General features: G+C 42.0%; 1 protein-coding gene across 6 annotated transcripts in view; it reads left to right on the top strand.

The window, feature by feature from the left end:
• Positions 1 to 19,320: 19,320 nt before the first annotated feature.
• Positions 19,321 to 21,076, top strand: part of kcnt1b (potassium sodium-activated channel subfamily T member 1b) — a 121,437-nt gene continuing 119,681 nt past the window's right edge. For 4 of the 6 annotated variants that reach the window (XR_013816286.1, XR_013816287.1, XM_079814024.1 and 1 more), the window contains exon 1: positions 19,667 to 19,799. Coding sequence is in view for 4 of the 6 variants with exons in the window: in XM_079814024.1 (XP_079670150.1) it covers positions 19,769 to 19,799 (31 nt within the window). In the remaining 2 variants the exon portion in view is untranslated. Of the gene's footprint in view, positions 19,800 to 21,076 lie in introns of all 6 variants that reach the window. The other 2 variants (XM_079814025.1, XM_079814027.1) reach the window with 1 other exon arrangement.

The following is a 21,076-nucleotide window of genomic DNA, read 5'->3' on the forward strand; positions in this document are numbered from 1 at the left end:
TGATATATGGTTGCATTGCGTGCAATAGTTAACTCTGTTTTTGGCACCAACAGTGCAGTAACTCTTTGAAATGCAATTTGTGTGAACAGATACATTTTTTCGACATTCAAGGTGGTGATAAACAGCACTGCGTAAAACTGTAAACTGTGTTTGTCTGCAGTGAAAGTGCACATATAAGCATGTTGTGATCCTGTCAGAACAAAAAGTGACAAATCAACAAATGGCCCAAGGCGCAGCAAAGCAATGACATTGTGAATTGTGTGCTGTGATTTTGAACACACTTTATTTTAGGACACCAAACTACACTAAAATCTAAACATTAGAATTGTACTATTGGCATACGTTTTAAGGAAAAACTGAAAACATATGATATAAATGGACCCTCAATTTTGCATTGTTGGGTGATATTGACTGTTAGGTGAGGTTGAATCTGAAAGTAATACAAATTACAAGTAAAATGGTTATTATAGTAATGTTAATTGATATCATTATATCATAATGTCATCCCATGTGAAAAATACGTACTATTACATGTATTAAAAATGTACTTAAGTACTTTAGTACAATACACATATACTATAGTATAAATATACTACTTGAATTTAAATGTGCATTTTTAATACATTTAAAAGTACATCTTTTTCTGTGTGTAATTTAACCTTTTTAAATGCATTTAATGATTAATTTATCTCTGTATATTACATCTGTACAAGAAATAGATTTTGTATGACACATTTTTTTTAATAAAAACAAAACAACAAAGATACTAAACCAATTTATTTATTGTGCAGTTAATCCCCAACCATATGTGTGACATATTTAGTATTATTGATTATTGGTCAAGATTTATTTCTTTATTGTGATGCTTTACGGTTCCAAAACACTACCACACACTTTCTGGAACATATTCTATTTCATAAGACATAGCAGATGACTTGAGTTTTTATGATTACAGACTGTAAAACCACACTGTACATACGATATGTGTCTCTTGGATTTCTCTATCCAAAGGGCAAAACATCATCTGCGGGGGGCAAGAAAAGGACACCATCTAATCAAGACAGACATGTACATCTACATCTACACACTGCCTCACTAAACAACACAGAGTCAGTGAACAGAAACAGAGGACATGAGGATACTTGATGAACAGGGGTAATTACTTCTCTTTATGAAAGCTGTGATTGGTTATGTAAAGGGGCAATTAGGATTTTTCTCATGTGGTTGTCTCTGTGGCTAATGCTACTTCTTTGAAATGCAGTGAATATTATTAAATAATTATGATGAATTGTTGCTAATGAAGAAAAAAAGATTAATCTGACAAGGATTTAAAGTAAATTTACGACCATGGATTAAATTGTTGGTTATTTAAAAAAATTATATGGTTGTATTACAACAATCAGGCATAACATTGTGACCATTGACAGGTGAAGTGAATAACACTGATTATCTCTTCATCACAGCACCTGATAGTGGGTGAGATATATTAGGCAGCAAGTTAACATTTTGTCCTCAAAGTTGATGTGTTAGAAGCAGGAAAAATGGGCAAGCATAAGGATTTGAGTGAGTTTGACAAAGGCCAAATTGTGATGGCTAGATGACTGGGTCAGAGCATCTCCAAAACTGCAGCTCTTGTGGGGTGTTCCCAGTCTGCAGTGGTCAGTATCTATCAAAAGTGGTCCAGGGAAGGAATAGTGTTGAACCGGCAACAGAGTCATGGGCAGCAAAGGCTCATTGATGCACGTGGGGAGCGAAGGCTGGCCCATGTAGTCCGATCAAACAGACGAGCTACTGTAGCTCAAATTACTCAAGAAGTTAATGCTGGTTCTGATAGAAAGGTGTCTGAATACAAAGTGCATCGTAGTTTGTTGCGTATGGGGCTGCATGCTGCCCATGCTGACCCCTGTCCACCGCCGAAAGCACCAACAGTGTGCACGTGAGCATACAGAGCAAAGGAAGAAGGTGGCTTGGTCTGATGAATTATGTTTTCTTTTACATCACGTGGATGGCCGGGTGCGTGAGCGTTGCTTACCTGAGGAACACATGGCACCAGATGCACTATGGGGAGAAGGCAAGCCGGTGGCGGCAGTGTGATGCTTTGGGCAATGTTCTGCTGGGAAACCTTGGCTCCTGCCATCCATGCGGATGTTACTTTGACATGTACCTTTGACATCTGATCCATGAAGCCCCCACCTCACAACTTACAGGATATAAAGGATCTGCTGCAAACATCTTGGTGCCAGATACCACAGCACACCTTCAGGGGTCTAGTGGAGTCCATGCCTTGACGGATCAGGGCTTTTTTTGGCAGCAAAAGGGGGACCAACACAATATTAGGTCATAACATTATGCCTGATCAGTGTATATCCGAATGACAAACTAATTTAGAAATCTTTCCCACAAGCAAAATGTTATCTATATTATAATAGTTTCATTTTTATATTTTAAGTTACTTGACAACTCTGAAGATCAAAATGTAACATGGGTGTTTTTTTTTCTTCCTGTCAGACGGACAGTCACTGACCATATGAAGACATCAGGTCAGAGAAACCCACAGGGGAGCTGTCGTCCTTTCAGCCCACAAATTACCTGCGTCCATTCATCCAAAATCCATCCTGAAAAGCAGCTCATGGACACAATGTTCATTGGTAAGGGTCACTCGTCTGATATACAGTATGGTTGCATTACTTGCAATTAACTCTCTCTTTTTTTTTGCACCAACAGTGCAGTAACTCTTTTTAAATGCAATTTGTGTGAACAGATACATTCTTTCGACATTCAAGGTAGTGATAAACAGCACTGCGTAAAACTGTAAACTGAAATTTGTCTGCAGTGAAAGTGCACATATAAGCATGTTGTGATCCTGTCAGAACAAAAACCGACAAATCAACAAATGGCCCAAGGCGCAACAAAACAATGACATTGTGAATTCTGGGCTCTGATTTTGTACTCACTTTATTGTAGGATTTCAAACTACACTAGAATCTAAACATTTTGCAGGAATATAATCATGCTATTGGCATACATTTTAAGGAAAAACTGAAAACACATGATATTAATGGACCCTCAATTTACCTGCGTCCATTCATCCAAAATCCCCCATGAAAAGCAGCTCATGGACACAATGTTCATTGGTAAGGGTCACTGTAGATTAATTAAATAATACATCTGCAGAACACGAGGAACTAGGGACAGAAAACATTTTCTCATTTATTTTACATTGTGCCAATAGCCCCTGGCAAACATTCAAGCTCTGTTAATCTATCTACTGTGAAATTCAAAAGTAAGAGCGCATTGGTAATCTGTGACTTAATCAAACTCTGAAATAAACAGGATTTTGAAAATATAAGCACTAAATGTTTTGATGTAAAATGCGTAAAAAATACTGAGTATTCTGCATACTAATCAAATAAGCCATGTGTTGGAACATACTGGTCCATAATACGTCCGTTTGTTACAGTAAATTCATGATGATGTTTGCCGTCATTCACAAACATTGAGATATGAGGGGTAATGCAATGACAAAGCTGTGAGCAAATATATTTTCTGACAGAATCTTTCTCTTGGTTTTTTACAGTTGGTGGTTGGACCCCAACAGTTACGTCATGTGCTGTGGAACGATTTGATCCTGTCTATAATGAATGGAGAACAATGGCACCAATGCTGAAGCGCCGTGGAGATGTAGCTGTCTGCTCATTGGGTGGAATTATCTTTACTATAGGTGGATGTGATGATATCACCAATATGAGCAGTGTGGAGAAGTAAGAACATGATAAAATGCTGTCTTTAAATGCGCATAAAAAGCATGTGCCTAAAAATCCTAGTTATTCAGATTTTAATATACTCTTTCCTTTGATCTGGGCCCACCACCATAACCACACTGTGAAGGGTAAAATAATTATTAACACTGAGATTAGGTAAATAAAGGAGGTTAGTGCATTCCCTAAATATCTCCACTGTACATCATTTTAAAGATGGGAAAAAATGTGGGCTGGTCAGTATGCACTGCAACACAAGGTGTGAAGGTGAGGTATTTTGACTCTTTGATATATCATGACCTATTTTTGGTCAGTCTCATCATAAATCTAATAACCTACTTCAGTGTAATAGTTTGAACTCAAATCAACCTTCAGAAAGTATTGTCACAACTGCTTGGACATGATACGTTTTGTTTTACTCATATGCTGTCAGTGATATATTCCATTCACTTTCCATTAAGGAAACAGTGAAGCATTGCTAAATATGCAAGGTTCACAGTCTTTCGTGTGTGTGTGTGTGTGTGTGTGTGTGTGTGTGTGTGTGTGTGTGTGTGTGTGTGTCCATTTGATTAATATCCATGATTTAAAAATGCTGATTTCTTCAGCAAACATAGACACACAAGACAGATGAAATTTCATTTCCATTGTGCATTTGGCTTGATGAGTGCATGATCAAATTATGTGATAATGATATTGTGCACTTTTCCTTTATATAGTTCCTCTTTCTCACAGCACAGAAGCTTTGAGGACAGATTCATTTGACAGATACAGTTTCTGCTGTCCATTTGTACTATCATTCAGTCTGTATTAAGTTTTTTTTTACTTATGATAAGCTTTTGCTGATTGACCTGTAGCTACTGATATTGTTACAAAACAGTCCCTTCTTTCTTTATGCTCTCTATAGTGACTCATCTCACACTCAGCAGCACCAGAAATATGTTAAAACAGAATGATTTAACCTTCTCATAGCCTTTCAATTCTTCACCAGGTATGATCCAAACACGAATCTGTGGAGCAGCAAGGTGGCATCCCTCAGCAGCCCCCGCAGTGGTGTGTGTGTGGTGGAGATGGATGGCTGCATGTATGCCCTAGGGGGATTTGATGGAACAGTCTGTACCAACATCGTAGAGAGGTACTTTACAGATGCCACATGTAGACATTGCGTCAGGCAACAGTTGTAAATTATTGTTATACAACATAATGTAATAGGGCAGTGTATTATCCATTTTGTAGACAAAAATAAGTTTTATATAATAGCAAAACTGATAATTAGTGTTAAAAAAAAGCACTAGTAATCTATTTTGTCTCATATAATCATATGAAATATGTGACATACTGGTTTCCTCTCTTTTATCTTTTTGGACAAATCTAATTGTTTTATTCAGGTATGATCCTGTGCTGGACACTTGGACAAAAATGGCGCCAATGCTCCACTATCGCTCTGGGGCGTCTGCAGTAGTACTGGATGGGTTCTTATATGTCATGGGAGGAACTGATGGAGACATTCCATTGAATTCAGGTCAGAAGTGAGAAACGATGTTTAGTACAACCCAGGCTCATTGGAAAAACGTGCTTGTGGAGTCATTTCTGCAAAATGAAGTTATGGGCCAGATTTACTATCAGCTTGCGCCAGCGCAAATCCTTTTTTGGCGTTAAAAAAATACTGTCAGGATATACTAAAGACACACTGAACAATTTGCACTAAAAAGGCGTGGACACAGTTATTTTTGCGGCTGACTTTATTGCATGCGTTTGTAGGAGTTTCCTTTTCAGACTTTTCAGACAAATTATTGGGGGGAGAGTGTTTAAAGGGGTGGTAAAACACATTCTTTTGAAGGCTTGATTGTGTTTGTGGGGTGCACTGTAACATGTGTTCATGCTTCGTTTTAAAAAAAATGCCTTATTTTTCATATATTTGACCTTTATTCTACACTGCTTTGTCCCTCCTTGTAAAACGGTCTGATGCTTTCCGGGTTGTATGAAGCCAGTCCCTCAAAAATACGCAGTGGGCTCAGATTGGTTAGCTGGCCCAGTGTGTTGTGATTCGCTAACCGCAGTGCACGTCGGAAACGTCACGCCCCTTACCTTACCGGAGGCTGTTCAGTATTAGAAACAACGCCGTCAATAAAACCATATGAGCTCGAATCAGACCCAGAACATTTGAGTGAAGATGATCGAGCAGAACCTGTTCAGTCCTCGAGAGTAAAGACTGCGGATCTATAATGATCGCTACTGAATGGCACTGTTACTTTTGTATTTTTAGAACGATTATAGCCAAATATCTGTCGCAAGAACTAACCCAAAACAAACACTAAGCACTGGCTTTAACTAGTAAGTTAGCCAAATCACACACAGAACCATGTTTAGCATGCCTGTAGATAAACAATACATAAAAGCTCTAATCAAAGAATCATTTACACTAATGCCAGGTTCGCTGTTGAGATTTTAACGTTAGGTGTTCGTCGGATAACGTTAAGTATGAATGAGCATTTAACAGACTGGTTTGCAGAACAGCGCTGTCATCTGTTTACTTCCTTGCTACAACCTATTACAGGAAAACAAATCGATGAAAAATAAATCAGACTTACAGGTTGTGGCCCGTAAACAGCTTCTGTTTGTAAATCCAGCTTTCAGGACAAGCCGTTGTGCATATCCTGTATTGAACTCGCGAAGTTTGTGGAAGATTGTGTTGTCCTCCGTGAAATGTGCAGCGCGCGCGTCGTGCATCCACGCACCGGCAGTGTTTTTTTCACGCAGCTGACGTTGTGCAAATCTGGTATTGAAATCGCGAAGACGGTGGATGCAGGGAGCCCTGCGCGCACCTGATTCCCCGCTGACTCAAACACACGTGCATATAACATGCTGTATGTTAAACGCTCTGCAACGCACCCCCTTCCCTATGAAGGCTGAACAGAGCAAGTACCCCAGACCTGCAATCCGGATGAAAATAACAGCGTTTCTTCGGCATTGCGGCAAAAACACAGCCTACTAACGCTTCCCCGCGGCGATACAAAATTGCCTCGCCCCCCTTATTTCATATTCCCTGGAGGAGGGGTTTATGTAAATATTGGGCCTGGTGATGTCAGCAAAACCTGGGTGAATGTGTAGTCCCTAGCGGCCGTTTGCTGTAGTCCTTAGAAACTGATTTCTTTAAAAGCAAATATCTCCTTTTGCTTTAAACTTTGAACGTTGTAACTTTGCAGATGTTGTTTATGCTCAAGCAGCAACATTACACGTTAGCTAAAGTTAGAATAGTGAAATCGTGGTTTACCACCCCTTTAAATGAATCAAGGTGATTTACTAAGGTTTACGCTAGTCAATTTACTGACATTTCCGCCATTATTTACCGTCCCAAAAAAGCATGTCTTAAACCAGACGCTAATTTGCGCTCCTCTTGATAGATTGGGTTGGTCATTATGGAAATTATCCGGTTGCATCTGTGTTCTTTAATTTGTGCGTCATAGTTTTTATGGGATTGTGCTATGTTGCCCTATGTTGCTTACTTTCAAAGTGAAATCAAAGTTCAGTTTTATCCAAAACAGATGAACGTAAACCTGGCAAACATTTATTACGTTGGTTGTTGTAGCCTATGTATCACAGCAGTTTGGAAATTAAATTTCCAGTAAGTGGCTCTATAAAGTTACATCTCATTTGAAAATAATGTACCACCTACACTAAACATAACCAATAGTGTTAGCAAAAGAAATCATGAGATGAAATGCATTTTCTAAGCAACTATGCCATATTAGCTTGCTTCTACAAGTCGTAGAGCTCTTTGATCATGACTCAAGTTTCACTGTACTTGTATGCAAGGGCTCTGCATCGCAAGTGAAATGTTGTACCAGGTGAGCTATCGACCAAGTTTACTATGTGAGAAAAGTAATATACTTGTGCACACTGTAAAACCCAACAAGTTAAGCTAACTCATTTAATTTGAGGAAACTAATTACCTCAATTCAATTGAGTTTAACAAACTAACAAAAAAAAAAAACAGCAGTTATGAGTACTCTGAACTTATTTTAATTGAGTCCACTAAACCAAGGATATTTCTTAATATACAATTAAACTCTACACTGCATTCAAATACTTTTTACAGCTAAAACTTCACTATAATAAGTAAAATAACAGAAATTACAAACTTTAAATGAACTCAGAGAGCTTGCAGTTACTGCTAGCTCAAAATAGCACACATAAAGTCAAACCCACTAAGTTAAGCAAACTCATTACATTTGAGGAAACTTATTACCTCAAATAATTTGAGTTTAAAAACCAACAGTTATGAGTACTCTAAGCTCGTTTCAGTTGAGTTTACTATTAGAATTTAGTTTTAAATCATTCTTAAAATATGTTGCAGTTAAGTAATTAAGTGATTAATTAAGTGATGATTTAGCATTAATTATGAACACCTGATGATAACGAGCAGAATCACTGAATGAAAGAGAAACACAAGAACATGTGAAGCGGGTAATGTGATGCAAATGTAAAAAAGTATTAGTTTACAAATCATAGACTACGGTAAAGTTTTTTTTAAAACATAGTATTGTGAAAGGAATCGTGCAATAATAAGTCTTTATTAATTGATAATCTGCCCCTGTAATCATAATATGTGTGTAAAGGAATATAAGTTATTGGTGTTCCCTTTCGAAAGGGAACTCGCGCTGCGTCAGCTTGACGCTACGGGGAACGCCTCCAGCGTGACAGGTGTCTGAGCTACAATCGAATCACATCAGTCCTACTGACCGGCGACAGCCGATGATGTCATCAGGGTGCGACCAGGAAGTATATAAGGGCTCCTCTGCCAACATGACACCGCTTCTTCGTCTTCAGTGACTGTCTTGTCTGGTGTATACATAGAAAGAGAATCACGTTAGTTGAAAGGATGAAGTGCTCACAGAAGACGCGGCACTTTAGGAAGTGCGCGGATCCGTGTCCGAGGTATTTGACGGCTGAAGACACGCATAATCTCTGTGTGTACTGTCTGGGGGAAGAGCACGCGCGGGAGGTTCTCGAGGGAGCCTCTTGCGCGAATTGCGAGCGTTTTCCCATCCGAACGCTCCGCTCTCGCCTGGCCCTCTTCTCGAGGGAAGAGGGGCCAGCGTCTGGGGACGGTCCCGCTCACGCTGAGGCTGAGTGGCGACGTAGGTCCTGGGGTTCCCAGACGGACCTGACTCGTCGTCTGGAGGAGGGTGTGGTCCTCACAGACGATCAGCCAGGGCGCGAGGGGCGGCTGGCGGAGGAGGAGTCGGATCTCTCCTCCTCGTCAGCCGATGCTCTTCCAATCGAGCAGAGGATGGCTGGGCAGGGTGGTGATGAATCGGTTGAGGCCGAACCCTCTCAGCCATCTTGCCCCGTGTATGCGGAGTTGATGGATGTTATGGAGCGCGCCACCAACAGGCTGGAGTTACATTGGCAGCGTGCTAGGAGAGAACCCGAGCGTCCAGGTCGCCTGGATGATCGCTTTCTCTCTGGCCATAACCCATCACCTCTGGGGAGCCTTCCATTCCTCCCCGATCTGCACGGTCAGATCGTGGGGGCATGGAAGAACCCATACTCGGCCAGGTTAATTCGGCATCAGCGTGGAAACTTCGCTGATGTCGAAGGATTGGCCGAGTCTGGGTACGTGTCGATGCCTCCTATCGATGAGACGTTTGCGAACTATCTCGCATCGGGGAGGCCATCGACACTTAGAGCTCTCACCCTGCCGTCTAAAGCGATGAGAAACACCTCGCGCTTGAATGGCAGGGCATACACGTCAGCGGGTCAGGCCGCTGCAGCACTGCACACCACTGCGGTGCTGCAGGCATACCAGGCTGACTTGCTGAAGGATCTTGATCAGGGGGAGGGCCTACCCCCTGACGCGATGGCTGAGCTCCGCCTCACCACAGATCTGGCTCTCCGTGCTTCCAAACAAACGGCGGTCGCCTTTGGGCGTTCAATGGCGGCTATGGTAGCTACGGAGAGGCATCTGTGGCTGAACCTTGCGGACATCGGGGTGAAAGAGAAGGCCTTTCTCCTCGATGCCCCGGTTTCACCCTCTGAACTCTTTGGCACCTCCGTCAAGGCGGTGGTAGAAAGTTTCAGAGAGGCGAAGGCGCGCTCAGCTGCATTTAAATCATGCATTCCGCGGAGATCTGGGGCCGCACCCAGGCAGGCGGGAGGCCCTGGTCCGTCATGGCCCGAGGATCAGCGGCAGGACCAGCGAGCCAGTGTCGCCTCTCGTGCGCCCCCTCAGTGGCGGAGTAGGGCGCAAAAGAGGCGGGACTCCCGCACTAGGAGTCAGAAGGACGCCGGAGAGCAAGGTCTGTTCCAGCGAAGAAGACCACGCTGGGACAGGTCTCCTCCCCCTAGGGCGCACTGAGACTAGGGAGGCGTCCTTCTCCTAGTTCTTTCTCCCCAGGCGCTTCTACACCAGGCCGGGCGGGCCCATGATGAGCGGAGAATCCGTCAGACTCTGACGGCCTGCCTGCTTCGGTGCGTGAGTGCGCCTCCCTCAGCCCTGTGGTAGTACTACACCTAAGCATTCATATGGGAATAAAGCTTGTGGGTCGATATCATGGTGTGCCGCAGGAGAGCGGGTAAGTCCCCTATAAATGGGAAATTATTTCATATATTTCTGACTTATGCTCCCTGCTGAGGGCTTCGGGGATCGCTGGATATGTTCTAAAAGGGCCTGTAGTTCCCCTGTTAGGTTGGCTAGAACGATTACCAGTTGCTTAAGCTCTGTATAATTGAGCTAGTATTGCTAGTGGAGGCCAGCAAATATTATATATGCTACACGCTGTGTGTGCTGTACACCCCTTTGTTATTCCCAGTTCTAAAAAACCAAGAAAATGCGTTAGAATTAACGCTGGGAATGCTGCTTATTCCTGAGGGTTTGTAGCAAAAGCAAAAAAAAAAAAAAAAGAGGGGCTTGTTTTTCTGAGGAAAGGCTTGGCATTTTTTCTCCTAGTATTAAACTACTAACTGGTAGCCGCCTCAGGGTAAGGCGGTCTGTTTGTTCTCTCAGTGTAAATTTCTGGAGAGTGCAGGATCAGACTATGCTAGAACTACAGTTAGATCTAGGGCCAGATCTATGTAATGACTGGCACTTCTACTCGAGTGCCCCTTTTTGCTATGATGCAATAGTAGTGGCCCTGTTCGGGATCTCGGGTATAGATCTAGATTGGCCTAGGCTTTCTAGGGATTACGGAGTCGCGCGCCAAGAAGCGCTAGCGCTCCGGGTAGCTGTTCCTTTTTTGAACTTAGCTTTATTATTTGTCCCTAATGCAGCCTCCTCTTACGCAGAGTAGTCCGGCCAAGGCCCGCCCCCTTGCCTGCGTTCTGGGGCCTTTGCTAGTAATGCAGGTTGGTGCTGTGCAGAATTGATAGCGACTTAGCCAGTAGTCGTGGGGCAGGGTTAAGGCGTTTTTTCATGCAAGTACGAAATTTCCGTATGCATACTCAACCCGGCCCTCCAGAGCTAGTGTTTAGAGGCCGCCAGTTTTTTGGCAGGCGCTGGCCTTTCTAATGTATTTTCATGGCCAGTTGGTCGTACTCCCCTGACAAAGCAGGGTAGATTTGAGTACCTCCACATCCAGCTCTGTATCATTCTGCCTCACCCATGGCTCGGGTTGAGCAGCACTTCACAACCTTTTGGTTTATGTAGGTTTGGTCGTGAGCTCCCTTGTAGCCAGAGCATTGCCATGGCTGACGCCCTCACACGGTATGATAGGCGCTATTAAAGCTAGGACCTTCATGAGGTGGGTGGCGTATGTGGTACTCCCCCCGCTTAGGGGGTACAAGGCGTTTGGTTTGCCGAGTACCCTGCTATGGACAATGTGATTAGGTTCCAGTGTTTGTAGGCGCTGCCGATAAGATTGCACCATTGTACAGTTGGCTCCAGAAGGAATTGGAGGCCTTCGGGATGCGTCACCCAGCTAGGCTGGGATGATTTTTTGGGCTGTGGGTAGCCAGCTGGGGCAGTCTTGGCAGTAGACTCCAGGTCAGGTGGTAGGCCTCAGAGTTAGGCCTCCTTGCGAGTGAGTCCCGACGTTTGGGGAGGTTGGCAAATTACTAGCTGAACATAGGTAGTCAGCCTTGGTAGGCCTCTGCAAAGTTCGGCCCCTTGTGTATTGCTGTATATATTACTCCCCAACGATGTCGGTTTCAAGTAGCAGTTCCCAACTATAACCCTTGTCAGCAGTTGGATGTTTATTTTTGTCAGCCAGCAGAGAAGCTACTGTCAGCCCAAGGTTATAACATTGCAGTTTTTCACTCCTGTCACCAGGAAGCTGTCCCTGCAGGCCTGCTGTGAGGTGGTAGGCCCCATTAGGCCTCCCTGGAAGCAGGCTCCCATTCGCCAGTCGCTGTGTCAGCTAGCATGGGCTGCTAAGCTGTTGTTGGGTGGTAGGCCGCACCAGGCCTCCCTAAGACTGGTCGTAAGGTAGTAGGCCTCACCGGGCCTCCCTAAGGGCATGTTCCTGGGCTCCAGTCACCTGAAAAACAGCTAGCACGAGTCGCTATCAAGTAGTAGGCCTCACTAGGCCTCCCTGAGGCTTGCTATCAGGTAGTAGGCCTCACTAGGCCTCCCTGAGGGCGAGTTCCCGAGTCAGGATACTCGGCTAGCTGGTGTAGCTTGACCTTCAGGTAGTAGGCCTTCACTAGGCCTCCCTGAGAAAACGAGTTTCCGTTTTCCAGCTACTTTGACAGTCGGCTTCAACTGCTATCAGGTAGTAGGCCTCACCAGGCCTCCCTCTAAGCGAGTTCCTGAGCATGACCTCTCAGGCTTCTCTGGCATACACTGGGCCTCACTAGGCCTCCCTAATGGGTCTTTGGATCTCAGTTCAAAGACTATTGACTGGCATGATGCTGACAGCTAGTGGTCACCCTAGCGCGACTGGTGTCGCTTCTGCTACTTGGTCCCCAAGGAGGGGATTTCAGCCTGCAACCTGGTTTACCTACCGGGCAGCCCCCTTTAAGCTCCCCTCCTTTCGGAAGGGTCATATGTGAGCCAAGGCTGCCTGGGCCTGATCGGGTGGTCGTAGGCCCCTAGGGTGGCCTCCCAATTAGATCAGCTTTTAGGCCAGTCTGGCCTCCTGAGTGTTTCTATCTGATAATAGCTCAGTAGATCCTAGGATTGAGCAGATTACTCCCCTCGCTGGCAAGGGTAGAAAGCGCCAAGCTGAGTGCTGCTCTCCAGGATTCCCGTCTCTGAGATCCGGTCCGAGGAGGCCACTGCCATTCTGCAGTCCCTGGGATTGGATGCCTCCTCAGGAGGCGAGTGTCCAGAGGCTCTGTTATCGAACAGACAGGGATGGCCCGGCTGAAGTGCCCGTTGAAAAAAGGCACCAAGCTAGGCCTCCTTGGTGGCGGTAGTGGCTGGCTGGGGCGCCCTAGGGCCCCCTAGCCACATTCCCTTAAAGGAGCCCCCTTCTTTCGAATGGTTTGGATCCGGGCCTTTGAGCGGCCTGGGTAGAACTTCTCTAAGTGTTCGAAGCTTCCTACTCGGGCTTATAGCTTGGGCTATGACCGTAGGGAATGCTGTCACTGACAGCCTTATGTGACCAGAGGGGGAGTGGTTCAGGCATTTCAGTTGAATTTGTTTGTTCTGACAGTTGTCACTGCCAGTAGGCATGCACTCCCCTCGGCATGGCGGCGTTGGTATTTCGTTCCCCGTAGCGTCAAGCTGACGCAGCGCGAGTTCCCTTTCGAAAGGGAACGTCTCCGGTTACGTATGTAACCTAGGTTCCCTGAGAACAGGGAACGAGACGCTGCGTCGTTTTGCCATGCCTCAGGGTTTGCCTGCCGGACAGTCCCTGAAGACGAAGGGCGGTGTCATGTTGGCAGAGGCGCCCTTATATACTTCCTGGTCGCACCCTGATGACATCATCGGCTGTCGGCGGTCAGTAGGACTGATGTGATTCGATTGTAGCTCAGACACCTGTCACGCTGGAGGCGTTCCCCGTAGCGTCAAGCTGACGCAGCGTCTCGTTCCCTGTTCTCAGGGAACCTAGGTTACATACGTAACCGGAGACGTTTTACTGCTACTAGGTCACTGCTACTAGGTAATTTAGGCTGAAAACTGAAGTGAATTTTAGGTATGTTTTTGTAGAAATGTTGGTAGAGGCACATAGAGTTGTCAAAAACAACTGTTGTGTCCCAAATTGCGTACTAAACACTATGCACTTTTAAAATACACTATATGCTCTACCGTCTAATCGGTCCACCACAACATTTTTCTGACTGGTTTAAAAAGCATGCTATTTAATCTGATATTTAGAGGGTGGGCAGTAATTGGCAGGGAGAAGAGGCGAAAATGGAATTGTGAATATTTGAACTTCCACGACCCCCATGGGGACTCATTGTGTTAGAGTGTGTATGTTCGTCTCTAGACCACAGGTCTCACAGTTAATTATTTTCTGAAGGGCTACTTCACACCAATGTTTATAGTAAAAAGTTATTCAGAACATTTTATTTTGATGAAACAGACCGAATAATGCTGTCACTCTTCGCTAAATAATAACAGCAGAGTTTGTTGATGTTTTTAGTAGTGAACCGAATGCCTTTTCTGCCTGCTCGCAGACACACAAACTCAAAAGACTGGTCATAGCTATAAATATAAATATATTTACAGAGAACAAGGGCAAATATAAGTGCTACACTTAAATTTATTAATGCCTATTTTTGTCCGTGAGAAAGTGAGGGTCAAGAGTACTCCCACAACCTTTCTCTGGATATTTACTTATCAGTGCACTAGGAGCAATGCTTACAAGCAGTTCAATGAAGAAGAAGAAGAAGAAGAAGAAGAAGAAGAAGAAGAAGAAGAAGAAGAAGAAGAAGAAGAAGGAGGAAGAAAGAAAGAAAGAAAGAAAGAAACAGACCAGCGCATTTAAATAAAATAAAAGTAAATCCTATACAGAACAGAAATAAAGCTAACAATTTTTAGATAAATATATGGAGGGTAAACATTATGTGCTGCATTATACACTGCATTAAATATGAAGTATTACTATATGCGCCACATTGTATTATTACTAGCAAAAACTAGCAAAAAAACACTTGCTTCATGCCTGGCATCGCATTGTGCCAGGTATATGATAGGACCCATAATTTATCTGAAACATATTAAAAAATAAATGAGGCAGTTAATCCCAAAGTGAATCGGTTTGGTTATCCACCAAATATCACCGATATATATGGAAACAAGCAACTTGGACATTCTGCTAAATTCCTTTTGTTGTGTAAACAGAAAGAAAGTCATAAAGGTTTGGAATAACATGAGGGAGAGTAAAGGCCCTGATATACTTCATTCTTCGCTCTCTAAAACAAAGTTCAAAATAACTGACCAGCAGTAAACTATTATTAGCAAACATACGCTATAAAGCTTCTCTCCAGTGTGCGCATGTTTTTACTTACAGACGTCTGATTTTTTTCAAAATGATGTCATACCAGTTCATGCTATGATTTCGCTTGAAGTATATCAGAGCCTTTAATGGTGACAGAAGTTTGCTTTTTTGATTGAACTTTCCCTTTAACAGTAAAGTATTTAGCACACCTTCAAATGTCAAGTATTTATAACAGAGCAGTGTGTATTTTCCTCACCAGTTGAGCGCTTTAACCCACTGGAAGGAAAATGGATTCCGTGTCCTCCTATGCGCTCTGCCAGAGAGCAGCCAGGCTGTGTGGTATACTTAGGGCGGATCTATGTGGCAGGCGGCAGAGATGAACTACTTTTGGAGCTCAGCACGGCAGAGAACTTTGACCCTGACAACCTCAAGTGGACACCGGTCAGACACATGAGACATAAACGTTTTAAAGTAAGACTATTTTCCTGACACCATCCTGTTTTCTATTCTCCCATGCCTATTGACATTTTAGTACACACCTATTGGCGTACCTATTAACTTTTTTGACTGAAGTACACTGTAGAAAAACTGTCACTCTATTGACAATATTGACTCCTGGCTGACAGAGCTGACAGGTTATGGTTCTAAGTGTTTCATTCCATCTCTTGTCATGTTGGCGTTGTGGAGGTTTCACTGGTAGTGTTTGACGGGACGCTGCTGGCAGTTGGAGGCTCAGATGGGATATCAACTCTTACATCAGTTGAGGCTTATAACCCTGACTCAAACACTTGGAGGTGTGAACTATATTTCTGTTATGAAAACTGTATATTTCTGTAGTGTTTGGCATGGTAATGGATATGACAATGTTGATATGTTTGGTGTTGGCAGAATATATCTGCTACGCTGCTGCTGTTATTGCTGCTGATGTTGGTTATTGCTACTGCAGAGCAAGTACAGGACTTGCTACTGCCAATTACATACACAACATGCTGCTGTGAGCAAGTATTCACCCCCCAACAGAGCAAGTGACAATGAAGACTGAACAATACAAGCCAAGTGTACATCATAGAAAATCCCACAGATAAAGCAGATGACAATACAAACCAGCTGAGGGCTGTCCCTAGAGATCTACCAGTGTGGTGTTAACTACATATGTGCCTACATACCAGTGTATGCATGCCACTAAACTAAGAAGGTTTAACGCTAAAGGCTATGCTATTTGCATGGCTTAACGCTAATCGGCTATCTTATGTGTGCCTGGGCCTGCTTTGCCGAATGGTATGGCTCAAACCTACCTAATTAGAATGCATTACAAACGAAATCATGTTGCAGGCTGATAGAGATGAGAAAAGAAACCTTCGGCATCCACCTGAGTAAATAGTATGGTAATTTAGTATCATTTGAGAATTGTCATTGTCAAAACCCTATATTCGTCGTTAGGAACAATAGACGGAGCGTGACAGACACTGCGTGCAGCTGAAATGCCCATATGCGCTCCCATAAACGATGAAAACATCACTCTTCATTGAAGGTTTGAGCAAAATATGGTGAACCACGGTTGAACATTTCAACTAAATGTATTCTCACAGTAACTATAAAATGGCTTGCTGCTGTATAAATATGATACTGTAATCGCTGCTGCTTATATGCTTTGTAATTTATTACTGCACTGAATGCAAGACTGTAAAACATGATGCTTAGTTTTAACCTTGTGTATGGTTACTTCATAAAGAATTAATAAGTCAGACCATGTAATGCCTAGTGACATAGCATAAGAAAAAAACGTTCACTTAGATGTTGAATTTCAGAGGAATTCTGAAAGCGCACGGCAACTGCTACAGCAAATGCTGACCAAGTATTTGAAGACTGAGCAGTGAGCTCATTGGCTACTGATACAGCAGGAACCAATCAGATGTGCCCTATAGAGAATGATTTGATTGCAGAAAGGATCTAGAGTTTCATGACATAACTTTGTATTCTTACACATCCATCAAGTCTTCTATTCAAAACATAAAGGACTCTATCTCTTTGTTTGGTAATGTTTCTTCTCTTTCTTCTCTTGACAGACACTTTGGATGTATGAAGACTAAGCACACAGGGGCTGGGGTTGTCTTGCTAAAAAGCCACAATAGGGACTTGCTCTAAATTTGTGCTTTTTTTGCTCTCTGAGTACAAATCTATTTGACAGATCTGTAACATCAGTAATATGCGTTATCATTGAGTTTTATGATTGGTGGAGCTAATATGACAGGTTATAAAGGTGAGTAATGAAATGAGTGAGCAGAAAAATCATTTTATATCAACCATGAGAGAAACCATCAATTACATTAGATGGGTCTCTCTGGGAAGATTTTATTTACAGACATAAAGTTTGGCATGGAAAATTAGTGCACACTTATTGAAAGTGCCTTGTTATGGACACTTACTAATGGACAGTCCCTCTGAAGCAATCTGGAGTTACAAGCATCGGTCAACAACACTTTAATGAAAGGAGACATTAGTACTTCTCCATTTCAGTGTATAAACCGCAGGCCTTTGGGCTTCCATCCCAGATCACAATAGTACAATAGGTTCAACATCTCCCTCATGTCAGAACTAGCTAATAAGCTAATATAACTAGTCACAACGTTGGAAAAAGCACAAAGCTTTTAAGCATAAGATTGTGTAAAAAATATATAACGCTGTTCTATTAAAAAAAGTTATCTGACTCATGAAAGTATTTGGAAAATACGTAAGGAGGTTCATACAAATTATGTGAGAACACATTTTCTGTACACATTGTGGTAATTTTGGGATGTCAAAAACTGTATCAGAAAATGAAATTTTCAAAATTGATGCATGTAGTTTGGCATAATCTTTCCTTATTAATTCTTATAATAATAAAAGAAACAAATTAGCATGGTTATCAGTCTTATTCAAAGTCATTGTGAAGTAACTCATATATTCAGGAAGATGTTGTCATGTGACACATTCTGAACCCATTTAAACCCTAAGGAATGTGTGTCAAGGAAGAAAAAAAAAAAAAAAAGATTGGTCACTACTGTTTATACACACACTTGCATTCAAAGTCCAAGAAAGTATTTCTATACTTTTTATTTGATGGTGACACCGATCAGCATTCTTCAAATAAATTTTTGTTATAAACATTGTTCAAACTTATAAAACCAACATCGATACAAAGATTACATTTCTATGAAGTCTTTGAAACTAGATTTTTATAAGATTTCTCTGAATAGCCTTATTTCTTGAACCTTGTAAGGATGCGATTATTGGCTCCTATGTTACCTTAATAGTTTAGTTTTGAAAATAAAGGAATATTGTGTTGTCTTTGAATTTGTATTATTCGTTTTACATACGAACACATTTCCAGCAAATATCTTTTCAATTTCTGAATTAAAAGTAATTTTGATATTTTTGGGACGTCAAAAACTGTCTCAGAGGCTGAAATTCTCAAAATAGAATTCTATAAATCCTATGCAGTTTGGCATGATCTTTCCTTATTAATTTGTATAATAATAAAAGCAACACATTAGCATGGTTATCAATTCAAAGTCAGTGTGAAGTAACTAATATATTCAGGAAGACATTTTGTTGTCACGTGACACGAACCCATTTAACCTTATGACTGTGTGCCAAGGAAGTTCACTACTGTTTATACACACTACTGTTATCTGGGCCTGTCTTTGAAACTAGATTTTTAAAGGATTCCTTTGAATAGCCTTATGTCTTGAACCTTGCAAGGATGCGATTATTGGCTCATTTTTATTACCTTATCAGCTTAGTATTGAAAATAAAGAAATATTGTGTTGTCTCTTAATTACATGAATATATTCTTACTGAATGTTATGAAATGCTTAGTCTTTGGTTCTTAGGATATGGCAAGTTAAATATATTTTACTATGGTTGTTACTAAAATATGCACTTTAATTCTGCTTGAATGATTTTATGGGAAAGAGAATGATTGCCTTTGTAATTAAACCATCTAAAAGTTAATGGCCTAAGCTAGGGATGGATTTTGATTGGTTAGCAGCTCGTTGTAAGAATGCACATAGCATGAAATGATTGACGTCGATGTGAATGTTTGTGGTGCATAGTTAATTTTATTAGGATTGCACGCGCCTAGTTGTCTCTTTAGTCGTGTCTGTGTTGCCGAGGATTTCAGGTGGTCCAGGAGATGGCGATGTACGCTTTGAAGGAGAGAGAAGAGACTGTACGGATGACTTAGTGGCTTAACAGATGCAGAGGTGACAGCGTCTCAAATATTTCCCTGCTGCTCTACATCTCGCCTGACGCGCAGCAGTTGCCGTTTTCTTCTCGTGAATCAAGGCTTTGGGCTCACTGGATGCAGAGAGAATCTGAACACGTGAACTTCTGGATGGTTGTGTGATGTGGACAACATATTATCTTGCTTAAATAATAACCAACAGCATCAGCATCTCATGGACGCAAAGTTGAATCTCAAGCGACAATAAGAAACAGAGATGCTGACGGTATTGGGAATTTCGCCCAGTGGTGATCGTTTGTAAGAGGAGGGTTTAAGCAGGGTCGTTATACGCCCCTTTCATGCAAGTTTCCATGGAGGACGGATCTATCAGGAGGACATTACCATCGGAAGTCCTTCACGGACACTTCACAGTGGCGTTTGTTAAAAATGTGCGGCGTTTGGGTCGCCAGTAACACGGTACAATGATGGGACCGCGCAGCCAGTCTCAGGCAGGTGAGGACATCATGTCATGTCACGGATGACTGATTCGTGTTTTATTGCGGTGTGTTTAGTACTTTTGACATTTATCATATCGTTTTGTGAATATTGCTTTTGTGCATCATTAGTGCTTGTGAAAATAAAACATACATTGCTTTATTATTATTTTTGAAAACCTATTCTGAGGGTAAAAAAGCAGACAACACTATAAAAAGTAAACGTAGCTGTTATAGTAGCCTACAGATAATGATGATGGTGATGATTTTGTGTAGGTGTATGATATGCAAAATCGATTTGTCATTGTTTTCTGTCTTTATATGTTAGTTTAATATATGTTACCTGAAAGGTAGAATTTTTATCATAATAATTTGACCAATAATACCAGTACAGATTATTATTATTGATGATGATGATGATGATACAAATAATATTTGTTTTTGAGTTCATTTATAATTTAATGAGCTATGCCTTTCTCACTTGAGAATAAATGGCTGTTAAATAAAGGTTGAATAACTGTCCAAACAATGCATTAAATCGGTTAACTGTGAACGTCATTGTTGGGTGGTATTCTGTATAGCCCCACCAAATATTTCTAGACTTGATAGTAAACAACCTGTAACCAATTAATTGTGCATATCGCAAAAAATATTGAATTGATTATCGGTCTGTAATTGCTTTAAAGAGCTATTTCTACCTGATTTGACTTTCAAAAGTTAATATATGTGTGATTTGTTATGCACTGTATTCCATTTTTTTCAGTTATTTATTTATACAATCTATTAGTTACAATATAAGTATAAGTACATTTTTCAGTTACCTGTCAAAACTGTGTACTGTGTCTGCAAGGGCACACAGATGCATGTGTGTGTGTGTGTGTGTGTGTGTGTGTGTGTGTGTGTGTGTGTGTGTGTGTGTGTGTGTGTGTGTGTGTGTGTGTGTGTGTGTGTGTGTGTGTGTGTGATTTTTCCCCTTAGGAATACCCATCATTTATACCCTCAGCACAGTCCTTTTTATTAGCGTCTGAGCACTGTATAACCCTTGAGCAAAGGCACATTTTAGTCTGAGTTTTATGCACTGTACTTCATTGTACCCCTTGGCCAACCAAATCACCCTCCACCCACTCATCAGCGATTTGCACACTAATGCAGTCGCTCACTACTGTCATTACACACTCATGTGTGTCCCTGGGAGTGCTAATAGAAACCACACAGGGAACATTCTAGATGATAGTTTTCACAGTGTACAAAATGTGACAAGAATGACATAAAAGGTGAAAATCAGTGCACTGTAGT

Source organism: Gobio gobio (assembly GCF_949357685.1).
Source record: "Gobio gobio genome assembly, chromosome: 4".
Lineage (NCBI taxonomy): Eukaryota > Metazoa > Chordata > Actinopteri > Cypriniformes > Gobionidae > Gobio > Gobio gobio.